Here is a 24,323-nt window from a genome sequence, read left to right on the forward strand (position 1 = left end):
ATATATATATATATATATATATATATATATATATATATATATTACATTATACATAAAGATATGACATTCTATAAATAATAACCTGGCTTTTTCATTATCAGGCAATTTCCCAGAGTAACCAGAGTACTTTGGGTTCTGAAATCATATTACTAACAGATGGGGAAGATGATCAAATAAGCTCATGCTTCGAAGAGGTAAAACAAAGTGGTGCAATCATCCACACCATTGCTCTGGGACCATCTGCTGAGAAAGAACTGGAGACCCTGTCAAATGTGACAAGTAAACCTGTGGAATATAGTTTGAATAAAAAATAAATGTCTAGCCTCTCTTATTCCAGGGGCTCTTTCTCTATAAATCTGCTCAAAAATTTTCTATCCTAAAAATTAATCTTTGTCCATTCTTCATCCTTCAGATTAAGGTCTTCTCCATATCTTTCACTTCATATGCCAATTTTTTTCTAATATTATTTAACATTTGCTGTCTTTATTCTCCCACCTACTTTCTGCCAGTGCTACCAAACAGAAACTCTTTTCTCTATGGTTACTCAACTGGAAGTCAAAAATTATTGCTCAATTCCAGAATACTACTCAATTGCACAGTAGAGATTTAGACAATCCTCTTTTATAGATGAGTAAATGGAAACCTAGAGAGGGCAAATGACTTGCCAAAGGCCATAGAGTCCTGAGTATCAATTCAAAGCTCTTTCCAGCATACTATCCTATTCCTGCTTTACTAAATCTTGCTAAATCTTAGTTTGGAACATTTCTATATTTCGCCTTTCTATACAATCCTTCTACCACTGCCAGTATAAACCAGCCCTCACAACTCCCTGATTGGGAGACTTCAATAAACTTACACCTTATCTTTCTGCCATTTATCAGTTCAATAAATATGTATTGATTGTTGTACTTGTGGCAGTCACCTGTGTTAATTCTTGCCCTCTGCAATCTGTTCTTTCCTAACTCCTTACACCTAAGTAATCTCTCTCTTCATTAATTTCAACACCATTTATTTCCTACACTTAATTTTTACTTTATTGTAGACTATAATTCTCTAATTGTTTTGGTGTACCTTAGACACAAATAGAAAATAAGCAACTGGTTCAGAAGAACTATCTTAAATTTCATTTTTATGACATTATTTAGTGCTTAGACCAGCTTTATCGATGCGGCAGGTGTTTACATTTTATGACTGATTGATGTAAAAACAATGTAATTTCACTCATTCTTTAAAGCTTCTTTTATTCTTACTTATCTTTCTTATTTTGAGCAAGGTTTTAGTCATTAATGTAGGATTACATAAGGGACACGGGTATACTGAAAGTTCACAGAGTGCTTTTGTAAGTTTAAAACACTATTCAAAAATAGATTTTAAAGTGTATTGATGAAAGCAAAATAACGAATATGATTTTTCCACTTAAAATTTCATTTTAGGAGGACATCGTTTTTATGCCCATAATGACATAAATGGCCTTATTGATGCTTTCAGCAGAATTTCATCTAGAAGTGGTAGCATCTTTCAACAGGCTCTTCAGGTCAGTATAATAAAAAAAAATTATTTTCTTTATCACAGTTGTAATAAATGTCTATTATGCTAATTATTAACTCATTTCTCTAATAGATAATTTTTTGCCCAAAAATATTTCAGATATGCAGAAGAAAAACATCCTTATGAATTTGCTTTTCCATAACACTTAGAGCCACCTTTTTTCTTGAATTCTTCTATTCTTTAGAATTAGATACGCTTTTTATTTGGAAAATTCTTTAAAACAATTCTTAGTTATCTTAATTAAAATCTTAAAAACAAATTTAAAATTACTCTAAACCGACTAAACTCAGAAATCTTATTAACTATGATAACAAATGGATTTTATGTGTTTGTTGTTTTTATTTACCAAACAGTTGGAAAGTAAAGCTTTGAATATCCCGGAGAAGAAATGGGTAAATGGTACAGTGCCTGTGGATAGTACAGTTGGAAATGATACTTTTTTTGTTGTCACATGGACAATACAAAAGCCAGAAATAATTCTTCAAGGTCCAAAAGGGAAAAAATTCACTACCTTGGATTTCCAAGAAGATAAACTAAATATTCGGTCTGCTCGTCTTCGAATACCAGGTATTGCAGAGGTAGGTCTATTATATGCTTTCTTAATCAATCTCTATTTTTTAAAGATGAAAATAACATAAATAAGATCTTATATATTGCCAATATTAAAATGATGACAGTTCATCTGTAATAAAGAAATCTAATTGAATAATTAGGGATTCATATTTATACTATTTATTAGTTTGTGAAATCGGATATTAAAAATCATGATTATTATTCTGCTTAAATTTGTAAATAATTTTGTATTCCAAACAAGGAGAAGGAAATATTACCAAAGCTCTCAGATAGATTTTTCTTTTAATGTTTCAGACAGGCACTTGGACTTACAGCCTTCGAAATAATCATGCCCAATCTCAGTTGCTAACTGTCACAATGACCACTCGAGCAAGAAGCCCTACCACACTCCCAGTAATTGCAACTGCTCACATGAATCGAAATACAGCTCATTACCCTAGCCCAATGATTGTTTATGCACGAGTCAGTCAAGGGTTTCTGCCTGTTCTGGGAATCAATGTAACAGCCATTATAGAAAATGAAGATGGACGTCAAGTAACATTGGAGCTCTGGGACAATGGTGCAGGTAATAAGAATCTGCATCAACTTTCACTAAACTTAAAATCTTCCTACAGTTCTATGTCCTAGAAAACACTATTTTCTGTATTTGCTAATGAATCACATTTTTAAGTAAATGAAATTTAATCCTAATGTTTTTAAAACTTTTTTCTCAGTTATCTTGACAACTCATAGACATAGCACATTTGCCATTTTTAAATTTTATGAACAATTTTACTTTTTCCATGGAACTTAAGAGCAAAATTTCTATTTTCATTAATGACAGTGTTTCATATATGCTTTCTCCAGTTGCTATATTTTTCTTACTTTGATAAGTATTTTCTAGGAAATAATAGTAACACCTAATATTAATTGAATGCCTACCTTCAATTAGACTTTTCCAAAAACACAGAGTTAGCAGATGGCCCAAGCTTTCAACCAAAATAGTCTGATTCCAGAATTCATGTACTTAAAACACTGTGCTACATACTATCTCCCAAATTACTGACATCATCAGTGTTCATAAACAGATATGGTTGTCATTTTTACTTTATTGGATGATTCATTATTATATTTTGTTATCAAGGTGCTGATACTGTCAAGAATGATGGCATCTACTCAAGATATTTTACAGATTACCGTATAAATGGTAGATACAGTTTAAAAGTGCATGTCCAGGCAAGAAAAAAAACAGCTAGGCTAAGTTTAAGACAACAACAGAATAAAGCTCTGTACATACCGGGCTATGTTGAAAATGGTAAGTAGCAGTAAAATAGAAATGTGTCAGTTGTTTAGACAAATTGCATACGGTAAACATTGAAAACATAATGTACTACAGAAAGCCCAAGTATATAACATTGTAATCATCTGTATGTTTCAAAACCATATTGGCATTTGTAGACCTAGCATAGACCTATGTTTCCACATATTTTGTTCATATACCCGAGTTCATTTCATTTACATTGAAAAAATTACTGAGCACCTACTATATTGCAAACACTGTGCTAGGTGCTAGAGCTGCAAAGATAAATAAAACATAATCCTGGTCCTCAAAGAATTTTCAGCCAAGTAGTAGAGATAGATTGGTTAAAAGATAGTTTTAACATAGCATAAGGTTTCCTCATCAATTTTTAAATATCACTAAACTAGCTTTTTCTCACTAAAAGCTGTTATGTTTTCAATGTCTGCTATCAAACAAAATTAATCCTTTACAGTTGCAAGATCAGCTTGCAAAATGAATAAACATGGCGGCCGGGCACGGTGGCTCACTCCTGTAATCCCAGCACTTTGGGAGGCCGAGGCAAGTGCATCACCCGAGGTCAGAAGTTCCAGACCAGCCTGGCCTACATGACGACACCCCGTCTCTACTTAAATCACAAAAATTAGCCGGGTGTGGTGCCGAGTATCTGTAGTCCCGTCCACTCGGGAGGCTGAGGCAGGAGAATGGCTTCAACTAAGGAGGTGGAGGTTGCAGTGAGCTGAGACTGCACCACCGCACTCAAGTCTGATGACGGAGCAAGACTCCGTCTCCAAAAAAAAAAAAAGAAAGAAAAGAAAAAAGAGTAAACATTGCAATATGAAATGTTACAAAATTATTTTCTTGGTAGGAAAAATTATACTGAACCCACCCAAACCTGAAGCCAAAGATGATGTGGCAGAAGCTCAAATAGACGACTTCAGCAGACTCACCTCTGGAGAGTCATTTATTGTATCAGGAGTACCTCCTAATAGTAATACTTCTCAGGTGTTCCCACCTGGTAAAATTGTAGACCTCGAGGCTAAGTTTCAAGGAGATCATATTCAACTTTCATGGACTGCCCCTGGCAAGGTCCTCGATAAAGGAAGAGGTAAGTTTGACATTACGTTTTAAAATACACTAAAAGAAATCCCACTGCCTTTCATTTGCTAAGAATTTTCTAATGTCCCATTTATAAATAACATTTATGAAGTGTCTACTATATGCCATTATTTAATTATTTTCAGATGTGAAAACTGAAGCTGTAAGAGATAACTGGACCCAGTTATTTCTATGTTTCATAACTTACAATTCTAACCCATCATATCAGATTCTATTATGCCAAACTGTCAGAAATTGAAGCATCTTAGAAATTACTTTGATAAGACAGTTAACAGCTTTCTGTTGCATTATCTTCTCCCCAAATTTTAAGTATTTCTATACTTGCAGTTTCATTCATGTGTCAACCTTCTGTTGAGCTGTCACACTGTTAAGTTCCTAAGAAAGATCCATACTCTCAACAATTAAATACAGAAGGCACACAAGTAAACAGATAATTACATAAAGTATAATAAGACATATGCTTTTATAAACAGAGAATCATGTGGCAACCCATAGATGGGCCACAAACCCCTAGTTAGAGGTTGAAATCACAGAATATATCATAAAGCCTTCCCAGGGTAGACTATCCCTGAATATTGAAGAATGAAAGTAGTTACCCAAGATAAGTGAAGGTGTCCCACAGAGAGAGATGTTCATGTGCACAGAAACTCGCTTGTTTGAAAGATTTGTTCATGGAGTTTGAATAAAGTTCAGGGTCAAAAGATATTTAATCAAAGTTCCTAATAATAAACTACCCTAATTCCAAAAAGTTTACATTACTTCTATCAATGCTTGAAATTTAAATGAATTCAATCAGTATTTATTGAATGCCTACCACATTCCAGTATTACATAGATTAGTAGACTTTTATGGGATAAAGCCAGTCTTGCTATTTTCCTTTTGAGATTGGGAAAAATGAAAGCAATATGCAATCTAAATATACAAAATAACTCAGAGATTGCCAGTGCTAAAACATCAGTATTCAGTACTGTTTCTCCTGGGTTACAATAAACCCCTTATTGTACACTCTCAAAAGAAAAGATGCTTCTTTCACTCAATATATAGCATTTTCAAAGCTGCATTTCTCATTATCATTAATATACAAAGAGAAAATCATTCAAAAGCCAGAGGAAACAGAAAATATGCACAAACAGAGCTTTTGTATTTCAGTGTTGAAAATCTTATGACAGCTTCCGAAATACCTTATTTTCTCATGCGATGACCCTTAAACCTATGGCAAAATCCCCAATATTGCCAGTGAAAAGCCACAAATGAAATTTCTTGACCAAATACTTAGTTCTATAGTGAATTCAGTAAAAACCAAGCTTTCAGTTCAAGATTGGGTTCATAATAAATATCCCTCATGATGATTATAAGAACTAAAAGTAGGAATAATGTATAACCACAAATGCCTAAAACAGGTGGGATCTAATCTTTGTCTTTCCTTAGGAAAAATAGGAGGAGGTAGTGGTACCTGTTAAATGTTACCTGTAGACGTTCCAAAATTAAGGTAGTAACAGTATCTTAAAGAAAAAATGAACATCTATATAATCTTAAATGAAGCACTTAAATTACCTGCTACACAATTTCCATGCCTATCAGATATACAAATTAGACTAGATAACCTAAAATTGCTAAAACAAGTAGATATAATTCTTATATTTTATGATTTTCTAATTCCATCATTTTGGGTGTCAACAACCATACTGTTGCCAAGTAATTAAGGAGATCAAATACATGCCAACAGAGGACCAGGCATCCTGAGTGATACAAAGAGTGCAGAACATAGCCTTGCCCTCAAAAATTATCAGATCTAATCAGAATGAAAAATTGAACCTCTACTAAACTATCTGAAAAACTCCATACCATGAAACAGAAGTTCATGAAAGAGAGTCATCAGGGTGAATGAAATGCTTGGATGAGACTTCATGCAGTTGGACTTGGTTGGAACGTAAAGAATGAGTACAATCTGCAACCACAGGGAGAAGGAGGCACATTTTGGAGAGAGAAAGAACAAAATTGTATGATCAAGGTCAAGAGAGCAAAATTTCACAATGGAATATCTGAATTAAAATACAGAATAGATAGGTAGAGAGGAGAGAGAGAGAGAGAGAGAGAGAGAGAGAGAGAGAGAGACCTGCCTAAGTGGAACACAGAGTTTTTGAGAAGAGAGAGAGAGAGAGAGCTGCCTAAGTGGAACACAGGGTTTTTGAGAAGAGTAATAGAATGGATTGATAAGGCCTATTTAAGAGGAAACTAAATGTTAAGCAGAGGATCTGAAATCTTTTTAAAAATACACTAAAAGTTATTCACCACACACTTGAAATACCTTCAACATTTCATGGAAAAGTTAAAAACAAAGTCTTTACTTCAAAAAAGAACATCTGATGTTTTATTTTTCATCACATTTCAAAATATGAGAATATATTTTTATACGAATGGTAGATATCAAAAAGCAGTATAGAAAGAAACATTTATGTTGGCATATTCTTTTCCTTTCTTGATAAAATAGCAGCCAATATTTCAAACATTTATTAGTTTACCTTTTATTAAATTGTAGTAAACACGTTTCATGCATTATCATCTATAATTCTTACCACTGGAGTAGTAGGCACTCAATAAATATTTGTTCAATGAATTGAATAACTGAATCTCTATTTTAATAGATAAAAAACTAGAGATAAGAAAGCTTAAATAAACTTCTTTTTATTACACAGCTAGCTAGTAGTAAAATGAGGGTGCTACTCAAGGTCTGCCTAGGTCCTTAGCACATATTTACTTTTATTTTTTATTTTTATAAGTTTTAAATTTTTTATTTTCGTGGGTACATAGCAGGTACATATATTAATGGGGCACATGAGATTTTGATCCAGGCATGCAGTGTGAAATAACCACATTATGGAGAATGGGATATCCATCCCCTCAAGCATTTATCCTTTGTGTTACAAACTACCCAACTACACTCCTCTAGTTATTTTTAAATGTATAATTAACTTATTATTGACTATTGACTATGGTCACTCTGTTGTGCTATCAAATACTAGGTCTTATTCATTCTTTCTATTTGTTGTGCCCATTAACTATTCCCACCTTCTCCTACCCAGCCCCACCGACTACACTTCCCAGCCTCTAGGAACCATTCTTCTACTCTGTATGTCCATGAGTTCAATTGTTTTGATTTTTAGATCCCACAAATAAGTGAGAACATGCGATGTTTGTCTTTCTGCTTAGCACATGTTTCAGTAGTACACATTCCAATCTCTCTGCCTCCTTTTGCTGGTTATCCTTATCCCTGTTTCCCACTCTATTTATCATCTCTCTTTCTCCCCTGTCCTATTACTTCTTCTTTTAACTTAATTAGAAATGACACAGATATGTGATACTGAATATCTTCACTATACTACAATACTATTATGTTACTTCTTCTAAATTAAAAAGTAGATTAAGCACCTTATATTTCTCTTTTTGAAAAGGAATCTAGATTTTGACCTTTTAGTGCCATGTGATTTTCAATTAATATTTTCTGGGATTAGAGAACTATGCATTTTAAGAAAAACTGTTTATGCATTTGTCCTTACAATGAAGATGGAATAACCAGACAAAAACGAATGGGATTTCCATAACTAAAATCTATAATGCATTTCTGATACATTTCTAAATGTAAGGCAGTGTGGTGGCAGCAAGGCATCCCAGTAATTTTAATATACCTGAAGTATCTATTTGTTTTCCAGCTGACAGCTACATCGTAAGAATAAGTAAATATTTCCGGGACCTCCAACAAGATTTTGATAAAGCTGCTTTAATAAATACTTCTGGTCTGATACCTAAGGAAGCTGGCTCAGTAGAAAATTTTGAATTTAAACCAGAACATTCTAAAATAGAGAATGGCACCACATTCTACATTGCAATTCAAGCCACCCGTGAAGCCAGTCTCACCTCAGAGGTTTCAAACATTGCACAAGCAACTAAATTTATTCCTCCAGCAGAACCTAGCATTCCTGATCTGGGTACCAATATTGCTGCAATCAGTTTGGTAATTTTTGGATTACCTGTGATTTCATATATATTTTAAACTAGAAATTATATTACAACTCAAATTCAATGTTATGCAAACTTAGTAAACATTTATTAGAATTTACTATACTTATTGTCTATTATAAAGCTCATTATACTATAAAAGTGAATGTATAAAAGTTGTAAGTTTCCTAATTACTTGATTGACACTACTGAGTTGTTAAATGTTAATCAAAATGAGTATACCATTTCCTGTCTTTGAATAATCCATTCATTAATTTTTAATATGAAAATATATATATTTATACTTGTAAGCATTTTAAGAAACACTTTTAGAGTGTGCTACAAATTCATTTTGTATACTAACATCAAAATATATCTAAGCCATTTGAAAAATATTTATATATACATAATAGCAAATGACTTTATAGATTTATTTGTATCAAATTTTTTATTATGAATATTTTATGTTTACATAAACTGTAATCAAAAAGGACTAGTAATAGTAAGGAAGTCAAATTTGTTTTTTAATCACTGATTATACGTAGTGTATTTGTTTTTTATCATTGATTAAAAGGGATTTTAGCCCTAGGCATGAAATGACTAGCAAAAGACATTTCCTGTGTGAACTGTGGAACATCACAATAAAGTTATTTCTATTCTGATACCATCATTAAGTCCTAAGAATATTACCAAGATGCCTGATTGGGACAGGGATTTTTCTTTTTCCTATTGCTGTATCCTTAGCATTTAGAATAATAATTGACACATAGTAGATATTCAACAAATATTTGTTAAATAAAGAATACTTTCCTAAATTCAAAGAAATCCAAATTTGACCACATTACATTAATAAAATACCACAAACTATCATGTGCACATGGTATTGTGAGAATTTCACATAATGAAAACTAACTCCTTTAATAACATTGATCAGAACCAACACATAAAGTTTCAAAAAATTAACTATCAATAGAATTTATAAACTATCTAATAAAAGGTAAATAGAGCTATTAATATAGCAATGAGGTGATTTTTCTTAGAGTGAAAGAGACAGAAAGACATACTGGAAGAAAAGCCCTTGTTTACAGGCAAAAAGATTATTTTAACTCTTTAAATATCTGAAAGGAGGAAGCTGTATATATCTGGAAGGGTCAAGAAAAAAAGTATACATCATTAGCAAACCAAATCCAGAAACATATATGAAAAATAATAATATATCATGACCAAATTTAGTCTATTTCAGGAATCTAAATATGATTTAATATTAGAAAATTAAAGTAATTTACTACATTAATAGTTTTTGTTTCGTTATATGATTATCTCAATACATGCAAAAAGGTAAAATTCAACCATCGTTCTTCAGTCAAAATGAAACCTATGAAAACTATTAACCTGATATTTTAATCTTAAAGTCAAAACCCACATCTTTTAAAAATAAATAAAAAGGGCATTGAATCTTCAAGTACAGATGAAAAATTATACATCAGATGGTGAGAATTCTAAATTCCTAGGAAAATAAATCACTTAAGAGTCTATAAATAATAAAAAATTATTGATTATGAAAGCCTCAAAGAGTCAGGAGATAGTTAACTTATTCTTAATACATGGCCATTATACTGAATAATTTATAGAGCTTTAGAAGTTGAGGGAAGACTCCTATGCAATACAAAAAGAATAGAAGATACAATAATTGGAAAGAAAGATACAAAATTTTAATTATTTACAGATGAAATGGAAATGCAATAAAATCAACAAATAATTAAAATAATGAGAGACTTCTGAAAAATTCCTAGATGCAAGATCAATTTACTAAAAATCAATACTACTAGTCTTAATATGTACAGAGCTTCGAAGTTGTCAGTCCCATCCTCACAACCAGAAAAAAAAGCTGAACTGACAAATCAAGAATTTTTCTTAGATTCATCAGAAAGTTGAAGTCATATTGCAACCTGCTACCAAAATATTAGAGACAGAAAAACACAGAATCACAGCTTACCAGGAGCAGAAACCTGTCAGTGAAGCTAATACCAGTAGGAACACAAACCATAAATGAAGACAAGCCAGAGGCTAAGTGTGAATGAGGCTGAGAGCTAAAAATTCTCAGAGGCCTTAGAGAGACCTCCACACTTCCCTGAGTTTTTCTTCCAAGAACCCCATGAAGTTTTCAGAGTGAAGATTAGAGAAAAATCCCCTCAGACTTTCAACATGAGAGAGGTAAAAGTAACCATTTTGAAATAAGCCCAAAGTGTTCTGTTCTTAGCAAAATCCTGTCTTAAGGGAAACTGTTTTACCAGAGCCTGACTAACTTAGGTTTTAAAAGAGCCTAACCAACTTGGGGCTTCCCAAGAAACACCCAACTCCAGTCTCGCCTAGCCTTCCTTGCGGCAGAGGAAGATACTCAACTCCGGAGCCCTCTAACTTTCCTATCTGATCAAAGATGGGGAAAATATTGGACATTAGGAAGAGAACAACAGACACTGGGGCCTACTTAAGATTTGAGGGAGGGAGAATGGTGAGGATCAGAAAACTACCCTATCAGGTACTATGGTATTATGGTTATTACCTACATGATGAAGTACTCTATACACCAAACTCCTGTGGCACACAATTTACCTATATAACAAACCTGCACATGTATCCCTGAACCTAAAAGAAAAGTTAAGAAAAAAAAAAAATCTGAGAAGCATTTGTGAAGGCCACAGTCCAGAGAGACAAGCACAATAAAAGACTGAGACCTAATCATATGATTACACAATGTTTCTCCTTCCCTGGCACCTTACCAACACATTTTGAGGCTACTATGGATGAACAGGAGATTATAGATGAAAGCACTAGATGCCTCAGACTCAATTTGAGACAGAGTCTCTAGGGAAGCCCAAAGACAAAGAGGGAGTCAAAAACAAAACATTAAAGAAAATTTTTGCCTCTGGTGCAGCTATATCAAACAGTGAACATGGTCTAACCTCTAGCCAAGTAACATAAAACCTTATGCTAATGGACTATTTATGACAAATTTTTAGCCAACGTGTTATGTCAGGCTTTAAACGAAAATTACATGGCATAATAAATGCATAAAACAGTCTGTTCTACTTGAAAAGCATCTTTAAAAAAGGAAGAAAAAAAAACAGCCTAAAAAGACCCCCCCAAAAAAAAATCAGGACCAGATTCAGATATGTCAGAAATTTTGGAATTAACAGAAGAATTTTAACTAGTTATGGTTAGGGAGGAGGCAGAGCTAAATAGTCAAACAGAAACCTCTAGCAATCATCTCCCTCACAGGAGACCAAACTGAACAACTATCCACACAAAAAATCCCCTTCATAAGAACAGAAAACTCAGCTGAGCTATAATTGTACCTGGTTTAAACAGCATATCAAGGAAAGGGGCACTAACGAAAATAGGAAAGACATTCTTGAATTGCCTACACCTCCCCTCCCCAGTTCCCTGGCAGCAGCTTCAAGGCACAGAGAAAGAATCTGTGTGCTTAAGGGAGGCAGAGCACAGTAATTGTAGGACTTTGCATTGGAACTCAGTGCTGCCCTGTCACAGTGGAAAGCAACATGGGGCAGAGCTCCACCAGAGCCTATGGAGGAAGCATTTATACCAGTCCTAGCCAGGGGTAAATCTTCCATCTCAGTGGTTGCGACCTGAGTACCAACAAGCCCTGCCACCATTGGCTAAAGGGCTCTGGGCTTCTAAACAAACTTGCAAGGCAGTCTAGGCAACACAGACTGCAATTTCTGGGCAAGTATTGGTGCCAAGCTGGGCTCAAAGCCAGTGGACTTAGGGAATATGTGACCTAGTGAGACACTAGCTAGGGCAGCCAAGGGAGGGCTTGTGTTACCCCTTCCCCAACCCCAGGCAGTGCAGCTCACAGCTCCAGGAGCGACTCCTTCCTTCTGCTTGAGGAGAGAAGAGGGGAGAGTAAAGAGGACTTTGTCTTACAACTTAGATACCAGCTCAGCCATAGTAGGATAAGAAATGAAGCAGAGTCCTGAAGCCCCCATTCCAGGCCCTGCGTCATGGAAATATGTCCAGTGAACATGGGCCAGAAGGGAACCTGCTGCCTTGAACAGGAAGAGCTGATCCTGGCAAAATTCATCACCTGATGACTAAAGAGTCTTTGAGCCCTGAATATTCACCAGTAGTGGTCAGGCCATACTTGCTACAGGCCTTGGGTGAGACTCAAAGCTGTGCTGGCTTCATGTATGACCCAGCACATTCTCAGCTGTAGTAGCTATGGGAAAAACTCCTTCTGCTTGATGAAAGAAGACAGAAGAGTAAAGGGGACTTTTTCTTGCAGCTTGCATACTAGGTTGGCCACACTGGGGTAGAGCACCAAGTGGGCTCTTGGGGTTCTGGTTATAGGTGTTGGGTCCAGGATGACATTTCTAGACCTGTCCTGGGACAGAGGGGAGCCCACTGCCCTGAAAGGAGAGACTCAGGAGTGACAGCATTCACTGCAAGCTGACTAAAGAGGCCTTGGGCCTTGAATAAATATCAGTGGTAGCCAGGCAGTACTCACCACAGACCAGGGGCAATGGTGGCCATAAGAAGAGGCCCTTCTGCGTAAGGAAAAGGAAGAAAAGAGTGGAGGGGCTTGTCTTATGGCTTTGGTGCCAGCTCAGCTGCATTAAAATAGTGTACCAGATAGATTCCTAAGGCTCTCAACTCCAGACCCTGGCTCCTGGGTGGCATCTCCAGGCCTGCCTGTGGCTGGGGGAACTCACCACCCTGAAGGGAGGGACACAAATCTGGCTGGATGTGCTACCTGGTGATCATAGAGCCCTCGGTCCTTGAGTGAATGTAGTCAATAGCCAGGCAATGGTCACTGTGGGCCTTGAGCAACACCCAGTGCTGTGCTGGTTTTGAGTCTAACCCAGCACAGCCCCTTTGGTGGTGGCCACAGGGCTGCCTGTATCACCCCTTCTCCATCACAGAGAGAGAGGGAGAGAGAGACTCCATTTCTTTTGGGGAGAGTAAGGGGAGAGAATAAGAGTCTCTGCCTGGTAATCCAGAGAATTCTTCTAGATCTTATCCAAGACCATCAAGGCAGTACCTCTACAAGTCTGCAAGAGCCACAGTATTACTGAACTCGGGGTTAACTTAAAGCAGACACAGATTCAGTAACCAAAGACTTACAACATCCAAGTCCCTTTGAATACCTGGAAAGCCTTCATGAGAAGGATAGGTACAAATAAGCTTCTAGACTACAAAAGATTATAATAAATACCAAACTCTTTAATGCCCAGACATCAAAGACCAACCACAGACATCAAGACCATTCAGGAAAGCATGACCTCACCTGACAAACTAAATGAGGCACCAGTGACTAACCCAGAGAGATGGAGATCTGTGATATTTCAGACAGAGAATTCAAAATAGCTGTTTTGAGGAAGCTCAACAAAATTCAAAATAACACAGAAGAAATTCAGAAACACACTTCACCTATAAAGACACACATAGACTGAGAATAAAGGGATGAAAAAAGATATTCCATGCAAGTGATAACCAAAACAGAGCAGGCGTAGCTATACTTATATTAGATAAAATAAATTTCAAGACAAAGAAGACTGCTTCAACACATTTAATACTCAAACTCCCAAAGGTCAAGGATAAAGAAAGGATCCTAAAAGCAGTAAGAGAAAAGAAATAATTTAGAAAGGAGCTCCAATATGTCTAGCAACAGATTTTTCAGGGGAAATTTTACAAACAAGGAGACAGTGACATGACATATTTAAAGTACTGAAAGAAAATATTCTTTATCCCAGAATAGTAAATCCAATGAAAATATACTTCAACCATGAAAGAGAAATACTTTCCCAGAAAAACAAAAGCTGAGGGATTTCATCAACACCAGACCTGTCCTACAAGAAATGTTAAGGGGAGTTCTTCAATCTGAAAGAAAAGAACTGCAATGAGCAATAAAAAAAATCACTTGACGGTATGAAACATACTACTAATAGTAAGTACACACAAAGACAGAATATTATAACACTATAGTTGTGCTGTGTAAGCTACTCATAAGTTGAATAGAATGTCTAAAAGATTAGCCTATCAAAAATGAAAACAACAACTTTTCAATAATAGACAGTACAATACAGTGTAAATGGAAAGAACACAAAGTTTAAAAGTGAAGGAATAAAAAAGTGTATAGTTTTTTAGTCTTCTCTTTGCTTGTTGGTTTTTTGTCTGTTTATGCAATCAGTGTTAAGTTGCCATCAGTTTAAAATAACGGATTTATAATATATTATTTGCAAATCTCATAGCGATCTCAAATCAAAACATATGCAACAGATACACACAAAAATTACAAGGAAGAAATTAAAACATGCCACCTGAGAAAATGATCTTCACTGAAAGGAAGATAAGAGGAAAGGAAAAAAGGAAGAGAGGACCAAAAGACACCCAGAAAACAAATAACAAAATGACAAGAGTAATCCCTTACTTACCAAAAATAACACTGAATGTAAATGGACTAAAATCTCCAATCAAAAGACAAAGAGTGGCAGAATGAAAACACAACAAAACAACTACCAAACACTCAGTGACTTTTTGCTGACAAAAAACACAGTTCCCCTATAAAGATACATACAGACTGAAAATAAAGAGATGCAGAAATTTTTCTATGCAATTGAAAACCAAAACAGAGCAGGAGTAGCTACACTTACCTAAGATAAAATACATTTCAAGACAAAAACTATGAAATAAGACAACAAAAGTCATTATATAATGATAAGAGAGTCAATTCAACAAAAGGATATAACAACAATAAATATATATGCATCTGACACTGGAACACCCAGATATATAAAGCAAATATTATTAGAGCTAAAGACAGAAATTGACCAAAATACAATAATAGCTGGAGACTTCAAGACCTCACTTTCAGCATTGGACAGATAGGTCTTCCAGACAGAAAATCAACAAAGAAACATTGGACTGAACCTGCATTATAGACCAAATGTACCTAACAGATATTTTAAAAACATTTCATCCAACAGCTGCAGAATACACATTCTTCTCAGAACATGGATAATCCTTAAGAATAGACCATATGTTAAGCCACAAAACAAGTCTTTAAATACTCAAAAGAAATAAAATCATATCAAATGTATTTTCTGACCATAATGGAGTAAAACTAGAAATCAGTAACAAGAGGGACTTTGGAAACTATACATATACATGGAAATTACATTATATGTTCTTGAATGTCCACTGGGCCAATAAAGACATTAAGAAGAAAATTTAAAAATGTATTGAAACAAAAGAAAATGGAAATACAATATACAAAATCCTATGGGATACAGCAAAAGCAGTACTAAGAAGAAAGTTTATAGCAATAAGCACTTACATCAGAAAAGCAGCAAAACTGCAAATAAACATCTTAATGATGCAGGTTACAGAATTAGAAAAACAAGAGTAAATGAAACCCAAAATTAGTAAAAGAAACAAAAATAAGAGCAGAAATAAAATTGAAATGAAAAAACACAAAAGATCAAAGCAAAGTTGATCTTTTGAAGAGATAAAGTGACAAATCTTTAGCCCAACTAAGAAAAAAAGAAAGAAGACCTAACTAAATAAAATCAGAGATAGAAAAGGATACATTACATCTGATACCACAGAAATTCAGAAGATAATTCGTCGGGACTATGAGGCAATATATATGCCAATACATTGGAAAACCCAGAAGAAATGGATACACTCTTAGATACATACAACCTACCAAGATTGATCCTGAAGAAATTCCAATCCAGACCAATAACAAGTAATGAGATTGAAACCATAATAAAGTCTCCCAGAAAGAAAAGCTCAGGACCTGTTAGCTTCACTGCTGATTTCTACCTAACATTTAAAGAAGAACTACTACCAATCCTACTAAAACTACTCCAAAAAAGTAATATAGGACGTAATATTTCTAAACTCATTATATGAGGCCAGTATTACCCTGATACCAAAACCAGACAAAGACACACCAAAAAAGAAAACTACAGGCCAATACCCTGATGAACATTGATGCAAATATCCTCAGTAAAATACTAGCAAACCAAATTCAACAACACATTAAAAAGATCATTAATCATGACAAAGTGAGATATATCCCAGGGATGCAAAAATGATTCAGCATATGCAAATTAATCAATGGGATCAATCATATCAACAAAATATATCATATCAAGAGAAGGATAAACACCATATGATCATTCCAATTGATGCTGAAAAAAATGCTTGATAAAATTTAACATCCCATCATGGTTGAAAAAAAAACTCAAATCTACTTATAAAGGATGTACCTCAACACAATAAAAGCCACATAGGACAGACTACAGCTAGTATCATACTGAACAATGAAAAAGTGAAACCCTTTCCTCCAAGAGCTGAAACAAGATAAGATGCCCATTTTCATCACTATTACTCCACATGGTACTAGAAGTCCTAGCTAGAGCAATCAGATATGAGAAAGAAATAAACAGCATGCAAATTGGAAAAGAAGAAGTCAAATAATCCTTGTTTGCAGATGATGAGATCTCATACTTGGCAAAACCTAAAGACTTCACCAAAAAAAAATTATTAGAATTGACAAATTCAATGAAGTTGCAAGATAAAAAATCAACATACAAAAATTAGTAGCATTTCTCTCTGCCAACAGCAAACAATCTGACAAATAAATCATGAGAGTAATTCCATTTACAATAGCTACAAATAAAATAAAATACCTAGGAATAAACTTAACCAAAGAGGTGAAAGAATTCTACAATGAAAACTATAAAACATTGATGTAAGAAGTTGAAGGTAATACAAAACATGGAAAGATATTCCATGTCCAAAATTGGAAGAATTAATATTCTTATACTGTTAATACTACCAAAAGCAATCTACAGATTCAGTGCAATTACTATCAAAATACCAATGACATTCTTCACAGAAATTGAAAAAGAATCTTAAAATGCATATGAAACCACAAAAGACCCAGAATACTCACAGCCGTCCTGAGCAAAAAGTACACAATTGGAAGAATCACATTACCTAATTTCAAATGTTAAATGGAGCTACAGTAACCAAAACAGCATGATACTGGCATAAAAACAGACATGTAGGCCAACAAAATGGAAAAGTGAACTTGCAAATAAATCCATACAGTGAGCTCTTTTTATTAAAAAATGCCAAGAACATACATTTAGGAAAGGACAGTCTTCACTAAAGGGTTCTGGGTAAACTGGATATTTATACGTAGAAGAATGAAACTAGACTTCTACCTCTTGCCATATACAAAACCAAATAAAAATGTATTAAATACTTAAATCCAACACCTCAAGGTATCAAACTAATGAAAGAAAACATTGTGCAAGCTCCCCAGGACGTTGAACTGAGCAAAGAATCTTGAGTAATACCTCGCAAGCTCAGGCAACCAAAGCAAATGGACAAATGGGATCAAATCAAGTTAAAAAACTTCTGCGCAGCAAAGGAATCAATCAACAAAGCGAAGGACAACCCACTGAATAGGGAAAAAACTTGCAAATTATCCATCTGACAAGAGATTAATAATCAAAATGCATAAGGAGCTCAAACAACACAACAGAAAAAAATATAATACTCCAACCTAAAAACTCTGTGTGTAAAAGATCTGAATAGACATTTCTCAAAAGAAGACATACAAATGGCAAACAGGTATATGAAAAGGTGCTCAACATCACTGATCATCAGAGAAATGCAAATCAAAACTACAATGAAATAGCATCTTACCCCAGCTAAAGTGGCTTTACCCAAAAGATGGGCAATAAAAAATACTAACAATGATGTGGAGAAAAAAGAACTTCTGTACGCTGTTGGTGGGAATGTAAATCAGTACAACCACTATGGAAAAAAGTTTGAAAGTTCCTCAAAAAACTAACATTGAAACTACCATATGATCCAGCATCCCACTGCTAGATATAAACCCAAAAGAAAGGAAATCAGTTATTGAAGAGATATCTGCACTCCCATGTTTACTGCAGCACTATTCACAAGAACCAATATTTGGAAGCAACCTAGGTGTCTATTAACAAATGAATGGATAGAAAAAATATGGTAAATATACACAATGGAGTACTGTTCAGCCAAAACAAGAATGAGATCCTGTCATTTGCAACAATATGGATGAAACTGGAGGTCATTATGTACGTGAAATAGCACAGAAAGACAAATTTTGCATGTTCTCACTTATTTGTGGAAGCTAAACAAAATTTAAAGCAATTGACCTCATAAAGATTTAGAGTAGAATGATGGTTACCAACTGGGTTCAGTGACTCACGCCTGTCATCTCAGCACTTTGGGAGGGCAAGGCGGGCAGATCACGAGGTCAGGAGTTCGAGACCAGCCTGGCCAACATAGTGAAACCCCGTCTCTACTAAAAATACAAAAATTAACTGGGCATGGTTGTGCACATCTGTAGTCCCAGCTACTTGGGAGGCTGAGGCAGGAATTGGTTGAACCCAGGAGGCAGAGGTTGTGGTGAGCAGAGATCATGCCACTGCACTCCAGCCTGAGCCACAGAGTGAGACTCCTCACAAAAAAAAAAAAAAAGATGGTTACCAACAGCTGGGAAGGGTAGTTTGCAGGGGTGGGGAGTGGGGATGTTTAGTGGGTGCAGAACTATAGTTAGTATGAATAAAAACTAGTATTTGCTATCACAACACGGTGACTACACTCAACAATAATTTATTGTACTTTAAAAATAACTAACAGATACCATGTAATTGATGGTAGAAAAAATAAATAAATAAATAACAGAGTATGATTGGATTGTTTTTAACACAAAGGAAAAATGATTGAGGTGATGAATACCCCATTTAGCCTGATAATATTATTACACATTGAAGGCTGTGTCACAATATCCCATCTACCCCATAAATATATATACCTACTATGTACTCACAAAAATTAAAAATGAAAAAAATAAAAATAGTTTAAAAAATAATATTGGGGATAATAAACATGGTTTCTCTGAAAAAAATTAAAAAGGTATGATTACTCCAGGTACAGTGGCTCATGCCCATAATCCGAGCACATTAGGAGGTCAAGGCAGGAGCATTGCTTGAGACCAGTAAATTGAGACTACCCTGGGCAACATAGCAAGGCTTTATCGCTACAAAAAAATTTTAATAAAATGAAACTATTAATATGATAGTAAGAGTTTAATGGAAAAGAGAACAATGTGCAAGAACAGAGGCAGGGATAATACAAGCAGAAACATAGAAATCCTAAGAATCAAAATGAAATGCTAAAAATTAAAAATACTGTAACAGACATGAAGAATGTCTTTGACAAGCTCATCAGTGCACAGAACACAGCTGAGAAGCTGAGAAAAGAATCAGTAAGCTTGAAGATATGTCAATAGAAACTTCCAAAACTGGAAAAGAGAACCTTCCAAAACTAAGAAAGAAAAAAAACAAAATGTAAAGATGAAATAGAATACTCAAAAACTGTGGGACAATTATAAAAGATGTAACATATGTGGACTTAAAATAATAAGAAGAGAAGAAAGGAAAAGGAACAAAATAAATGTTTGAAATAATAATAGCTGAGAATTTTTCCAAATTAACAACAGACATCAAAACACAGGTCCACAAAACTCAAAGAACACCAACCACAATAAATACCAACAAATCCACATATAGCAATATTATATTCAAACTTCAGAAACAAAGGTGATCTCAAAATTTGGGGGAAATAAAATGACTTTACCTATAAAGAAACAATAATAAGAATTACATCAGACTACTCTTCAGCAACAATGCATGCAAGAGGAAAGTGGAGTGCATATTTTGAAAGAACCAATATAGAATTCTTTTTTTTCTTTTTTTTTGGAGATGGAGTCTCACTCTGTCAATCTTGGCTCACTGCAACCTCTGTCTCCCAGGTTCAAGCAATTCTCCTGCCTCAGCCACCAGAGTAGCTGGGTTTACAGGCACCCAACAACACATCTGACTAATTTTGGTATTTTTAGTAAAGATGAAGTTTCACCATGTGACCAGGCTGATCTTGAACTCCTGACCTCAGGTGATCCTCCCACTTTGGCCTCCCAAGGTGCTAGGATTACAGGCATGAGCCACCGTCCCCAGCACTCACTGATGTAGAAGCCTGTACCTAGCAAAATTATTCTTCAAAAGTTTAAGAGAAATAAAGAGTTTCTCAAACAAAACAGAGGAATTTGTCTTGCAAGAAATGTTAAATGAAGTTTTGTGGTGCCCATCTTTGAAGATGGCCTCCAGTGATTTTTGCCTTCTGGTACATATGCCATTGTGTATTCCCTTCTCTTAAGTGCATTGGTATTCAGATCAAAAGAAACTGTACTTAAGGAACTATAACAAAGGAGCTTCATCTGGCCCCAGGCCTAATTTAGATGAGATTTTTGACCTCAAGCTAATGCCATTATGAAATGAGACTTTGCAGAACCTGGTCAAGAGAATGAGTAAATTTTGCATGTGGGAGGGACATTCATTATTGGCAGCCAGAGGGTGGACTGAGGTAGCCAAGTTCCAAGATGGCCCCCAATGATACTTGCTCCCTGTATAGTTCTCTCCACACTGAGGAGAACTGACTTGTGCAATCAATAGGATATTGCAGGAAAGTTGGAGGGTAACTTTCAGTGCTAGGTCATAAATGACAAATGACATTACAGCCTCCACCTTGCTATCTCCTAGGTCACTTGCTGTAGTGGACGTCAGCTTCCATGTTGTGAAGATACTCAAGAAGCTCTACCAAGCAGTTTCTATGACAAGATGCTAATGCTGTCAGTTGCCAGTATCAGCTTGCCATCCATGTGAGTGAACCATATTGGAGAAGGATATTCTAGTCCCCATCAAGCCATCAGAAGACTATAGACATAGGTAACACATTGACTGCAACCTCCTGAGCAATCTCAAATCAGAGCTACACAGGTATTGTTCTTCTGAATTCCTGACTTACAGAAGCTGAGAGACAATAAATATTTGTTGATGTTTTAAACCACTGAGCCATAGGGTAATTACTTTTGCAGCAATAGGTAATGAATTCAGATTTCATTAAAAATTCTAGGACATTTTTCAACAATATCTTGCAAATTATACAAAATAAAGGTTCATGAAAACCTAATTTGATTTTGAAAAAGGTTAGTAAAATAGAGGAATTTCCTTCCCAAGTACTAATGCAACCTAGAAAGCTATAGTAATAAATATAGAAGGTAATTATATAGAAACAACGTAATGGAATAGAATAAAAATTCAGAAAGAAAAAATAATACCTAATAAAGGTAGCACTATTAATCAACAGAGAAAAGATAAACTAATTTCCAGAGAGCATTAGGAAAACTAGCTCATTATAGAGATGAGTAAAGTAAGTCATGCGATATACACACATGAATTCTATTTGAAATAACATGTTCAACTTAAAAGGCACATTTTAAAAGCTGATAATAGAAAATGAAGGAAAATATACGAGTGAGCTTAGGGCTAGAAGGACTTCTTAAGAAAGACCTAAAAGCACAAAATACTAAGCTCCCCAAAAATTATGAGTTTATATCAAAATTAAGAATTTCTGCTTGCAAAGGAAACCATAAGCAAAATTAATGACAGACTAGAGAAGATATTTGCAATATTTAAAGACTACTAAGGAATTAATATTTCACAGGTAGAAGGAACACCTGCAAATTAACAAGGAAAAAAGCAGGAATCCTCAATGGAAAAATAGATAGAGGATATAAGTAGGTAAATCCTTTAAAGGGAAGCCTAATGGCAAGTAAGTATTAAAATCCAAAAATTCACTAGTAATCAGGGAAATGACAATTGCAACAACTTTGAGATATAACTTAATATCCATCAGATGTACATAAACTTTAAAATCCAGAGGAAATGGATAAATTCCTGGAAAGATACAGCCTCCCAAGTTTGAACCAGGAAGAAACAGAAATTTTGAACAGACGAGTAAGGATTGGTGAAATTCCTGGAAAGACACAGCCTCCCAAGTTTGAACCAGGAAGAAACAGAAATTTTGAACAGACCAGTAAGGAGCGGTGAAATTGAATCAGTAATAAAAAATAAAAAAAATAAAAAATAAAAATTAAAAAAAACCTACCAAACAAAAAAATCTGGACCAGATGGATTCACAGCCAAATTCTGCCAGATATACAAAAAAGAGCTGGTACCAATTCTACTGAAACCAGTCAAAAGAAATGAGGAGGACATATTCCTCCTTAACTCATTCCATGAAACCAATATCATCCTGATACCAAAATCTGGCACAAATACAAAAGAAAGCTACAGGCCAATAACCCTGAGGAGCATAGATGCAAAAATCCTTACAAAATTCTAGCAAACCAAATACAGCAGCACATCAAAAAGTTAATTCGCTGTGATTAAGTGGGCTTTATTCTTTGGATGCAAGGATTTTTTAATTTATGCAAATGAGTAAATGTGATTCACCACATAAACAGGATTAAAAACAAAATCCATATATGATCATCTTAACAGATGCAGAAAACGCATTTAATAAAATCTAGGGAGAACGATCCAAGATGGCCGTTTAGGAACAGCTCAGGATTGCAGCTCTCAGTGAAAGTGCAGAGGGTGAGTGGAAGCCGCATTTTTATTGCTCACAGACTAGGAAATTCCCAGGCAGAGGAGCTCCACTGGTCGCCAGCGTGGCTGTTTCGGCCAGCACAGCTGTGCCAGCCCGAGCCGCTGCTTTGCCCCACGCAGCTGCTTTCTTGACGCCCCGGGGCAGCAGTTCTCCATACAAAATACACCAGTCCAGGTGCCGTTTTGGCTGGCGATTGGAGCCATGGGAAGTCACCGATTCATCTGTTTAAAAAGGGGACTGAGCAGGGAACCAGGACAGTAGATTCCAGGGCAAAAAAAGCGCCACAAATCTCAGTGCTGCTGTTTAAGCCAGCGCAGTGAGTTGCCGCAGTGGAAAACACACAGACCCCGGGGACTCTTCAACAGGCGACAGGAACACCAACTTAAAAAAAAAGGGACTCTGAGGCAGGGAGCCAGGCGATCAGGCTCTGCTGGTCCCACCCCCACAAAAGAACAGCAATCAGAAACTCTCTGGATTGAGAGTTTCACAGCAAGCGCAGCTGAACCCAGGAGGGTCCAGCTCTGTGGGGGAGGGGCATCCGCCATTACCGAGGCAGCCTACCACTATGGAGGTAGTCAGCCAATGCTGAGGCAGCCCGCCGTTGCCAAGGCAACCCACCACTGCAGAGAGACTCTGCCTTAACAGAGGCGGGCCACCATTGCTGAGGCAGTTCTAACTACATCCATATAAACAGGACTGCAGGGAAGTTCACTCGGCAGCTGGGCGGAGCCCACAGCAGCTCAGCAAAGCCACTATAGGCAGACAGTGACTAAGCTGCCTCCTTGCTGGGCAGGCAGCTCTGAAGGAAAAAAAAAGAAGGCAGCAGCATAACGGAATCCATAAAGCCCTAAATCCCTGGGACAGAGCACCTGGGAAGAAAAAGTGGTTTATGAGTTCTGCTGCAGCAGACCTAAACGTATTTGCACAGCCGCTCTGAATGAACAACGGAGCTCACAGCTCAGCATTTGAGCTCCTATAAAGAAGAGACTGCCTCCTCAAGCAGCTCACTGACCCCTGCATATCCAAAGAGCCACCTCATAAAGGAGAGATCAGATTGACACTTGGCAGGTATCCTTCTGGGGCAAAGATAGCAGAAGAAGAAAACTGGTAACAACCCTTACTGTTCAGCAGCTGCTGCAGGTGATCCCCAGGCAAGTAGGGCCTGGAGTGGACTTCAGCAGACCTACAGCAGAGGGGCCAGGCTGTCAGAAGGAAA

The 24,323-nt window shown here is 35.9% G+C and overlaps 1 protein-coding gene across 1 annotated transcript in view; it reads left to right on the top strand.

Annotated features, from left to right (window-relative positions):
- Positions 1-24,323, top strand: part of LOC108283500 (calcium-activated chloride channel regulator 1-like) — a 44,625-nt gene that overhangs the window by 13,929 nt on the left and 6,373 nt on the right. The window contains exons 8-13 of the mRNA XM_017499863.1: positions 102-279; positions 1,434-1,534; positions 1,902-2,126; positions 2,416-2,686; positions 3,245-3,415; positions 4,266-4,505. Coding sequence (XP_017355352.1) covers positions 102-279; positions 1,434-1,534; positions 1,902-2,126; positions 2,416-2,686; positions 3,245-3,415; positions 4,266-4,505 — 1,186 coding nt within the window. The remainder of the gene's footprint in view (positions 1-101; positions 280-1,433; positions 1,535-1,901; positions 2,127-2,415; positions 2,687-3,244; positions 3,416-4,265; positions 4,506-24,323) is intronic.

This window comes from Cebus imitator, unplaced genomic scaffold (assembly GCF_001604975.1).
Source record: "Cebus imitator isolate Cc_AM_T3 unplaced genomic scaffold, Cebus_imitator-1.0 Scaffold261, whole genome shotgun sequence".
In the NCBI taxonomy this organism is placed as follows: domain Eukaryota; kingdom Metazoa; phylum Chordata; class Mammalia; order Primates; family Cebidae; genus Cebus; species Cebus imitator.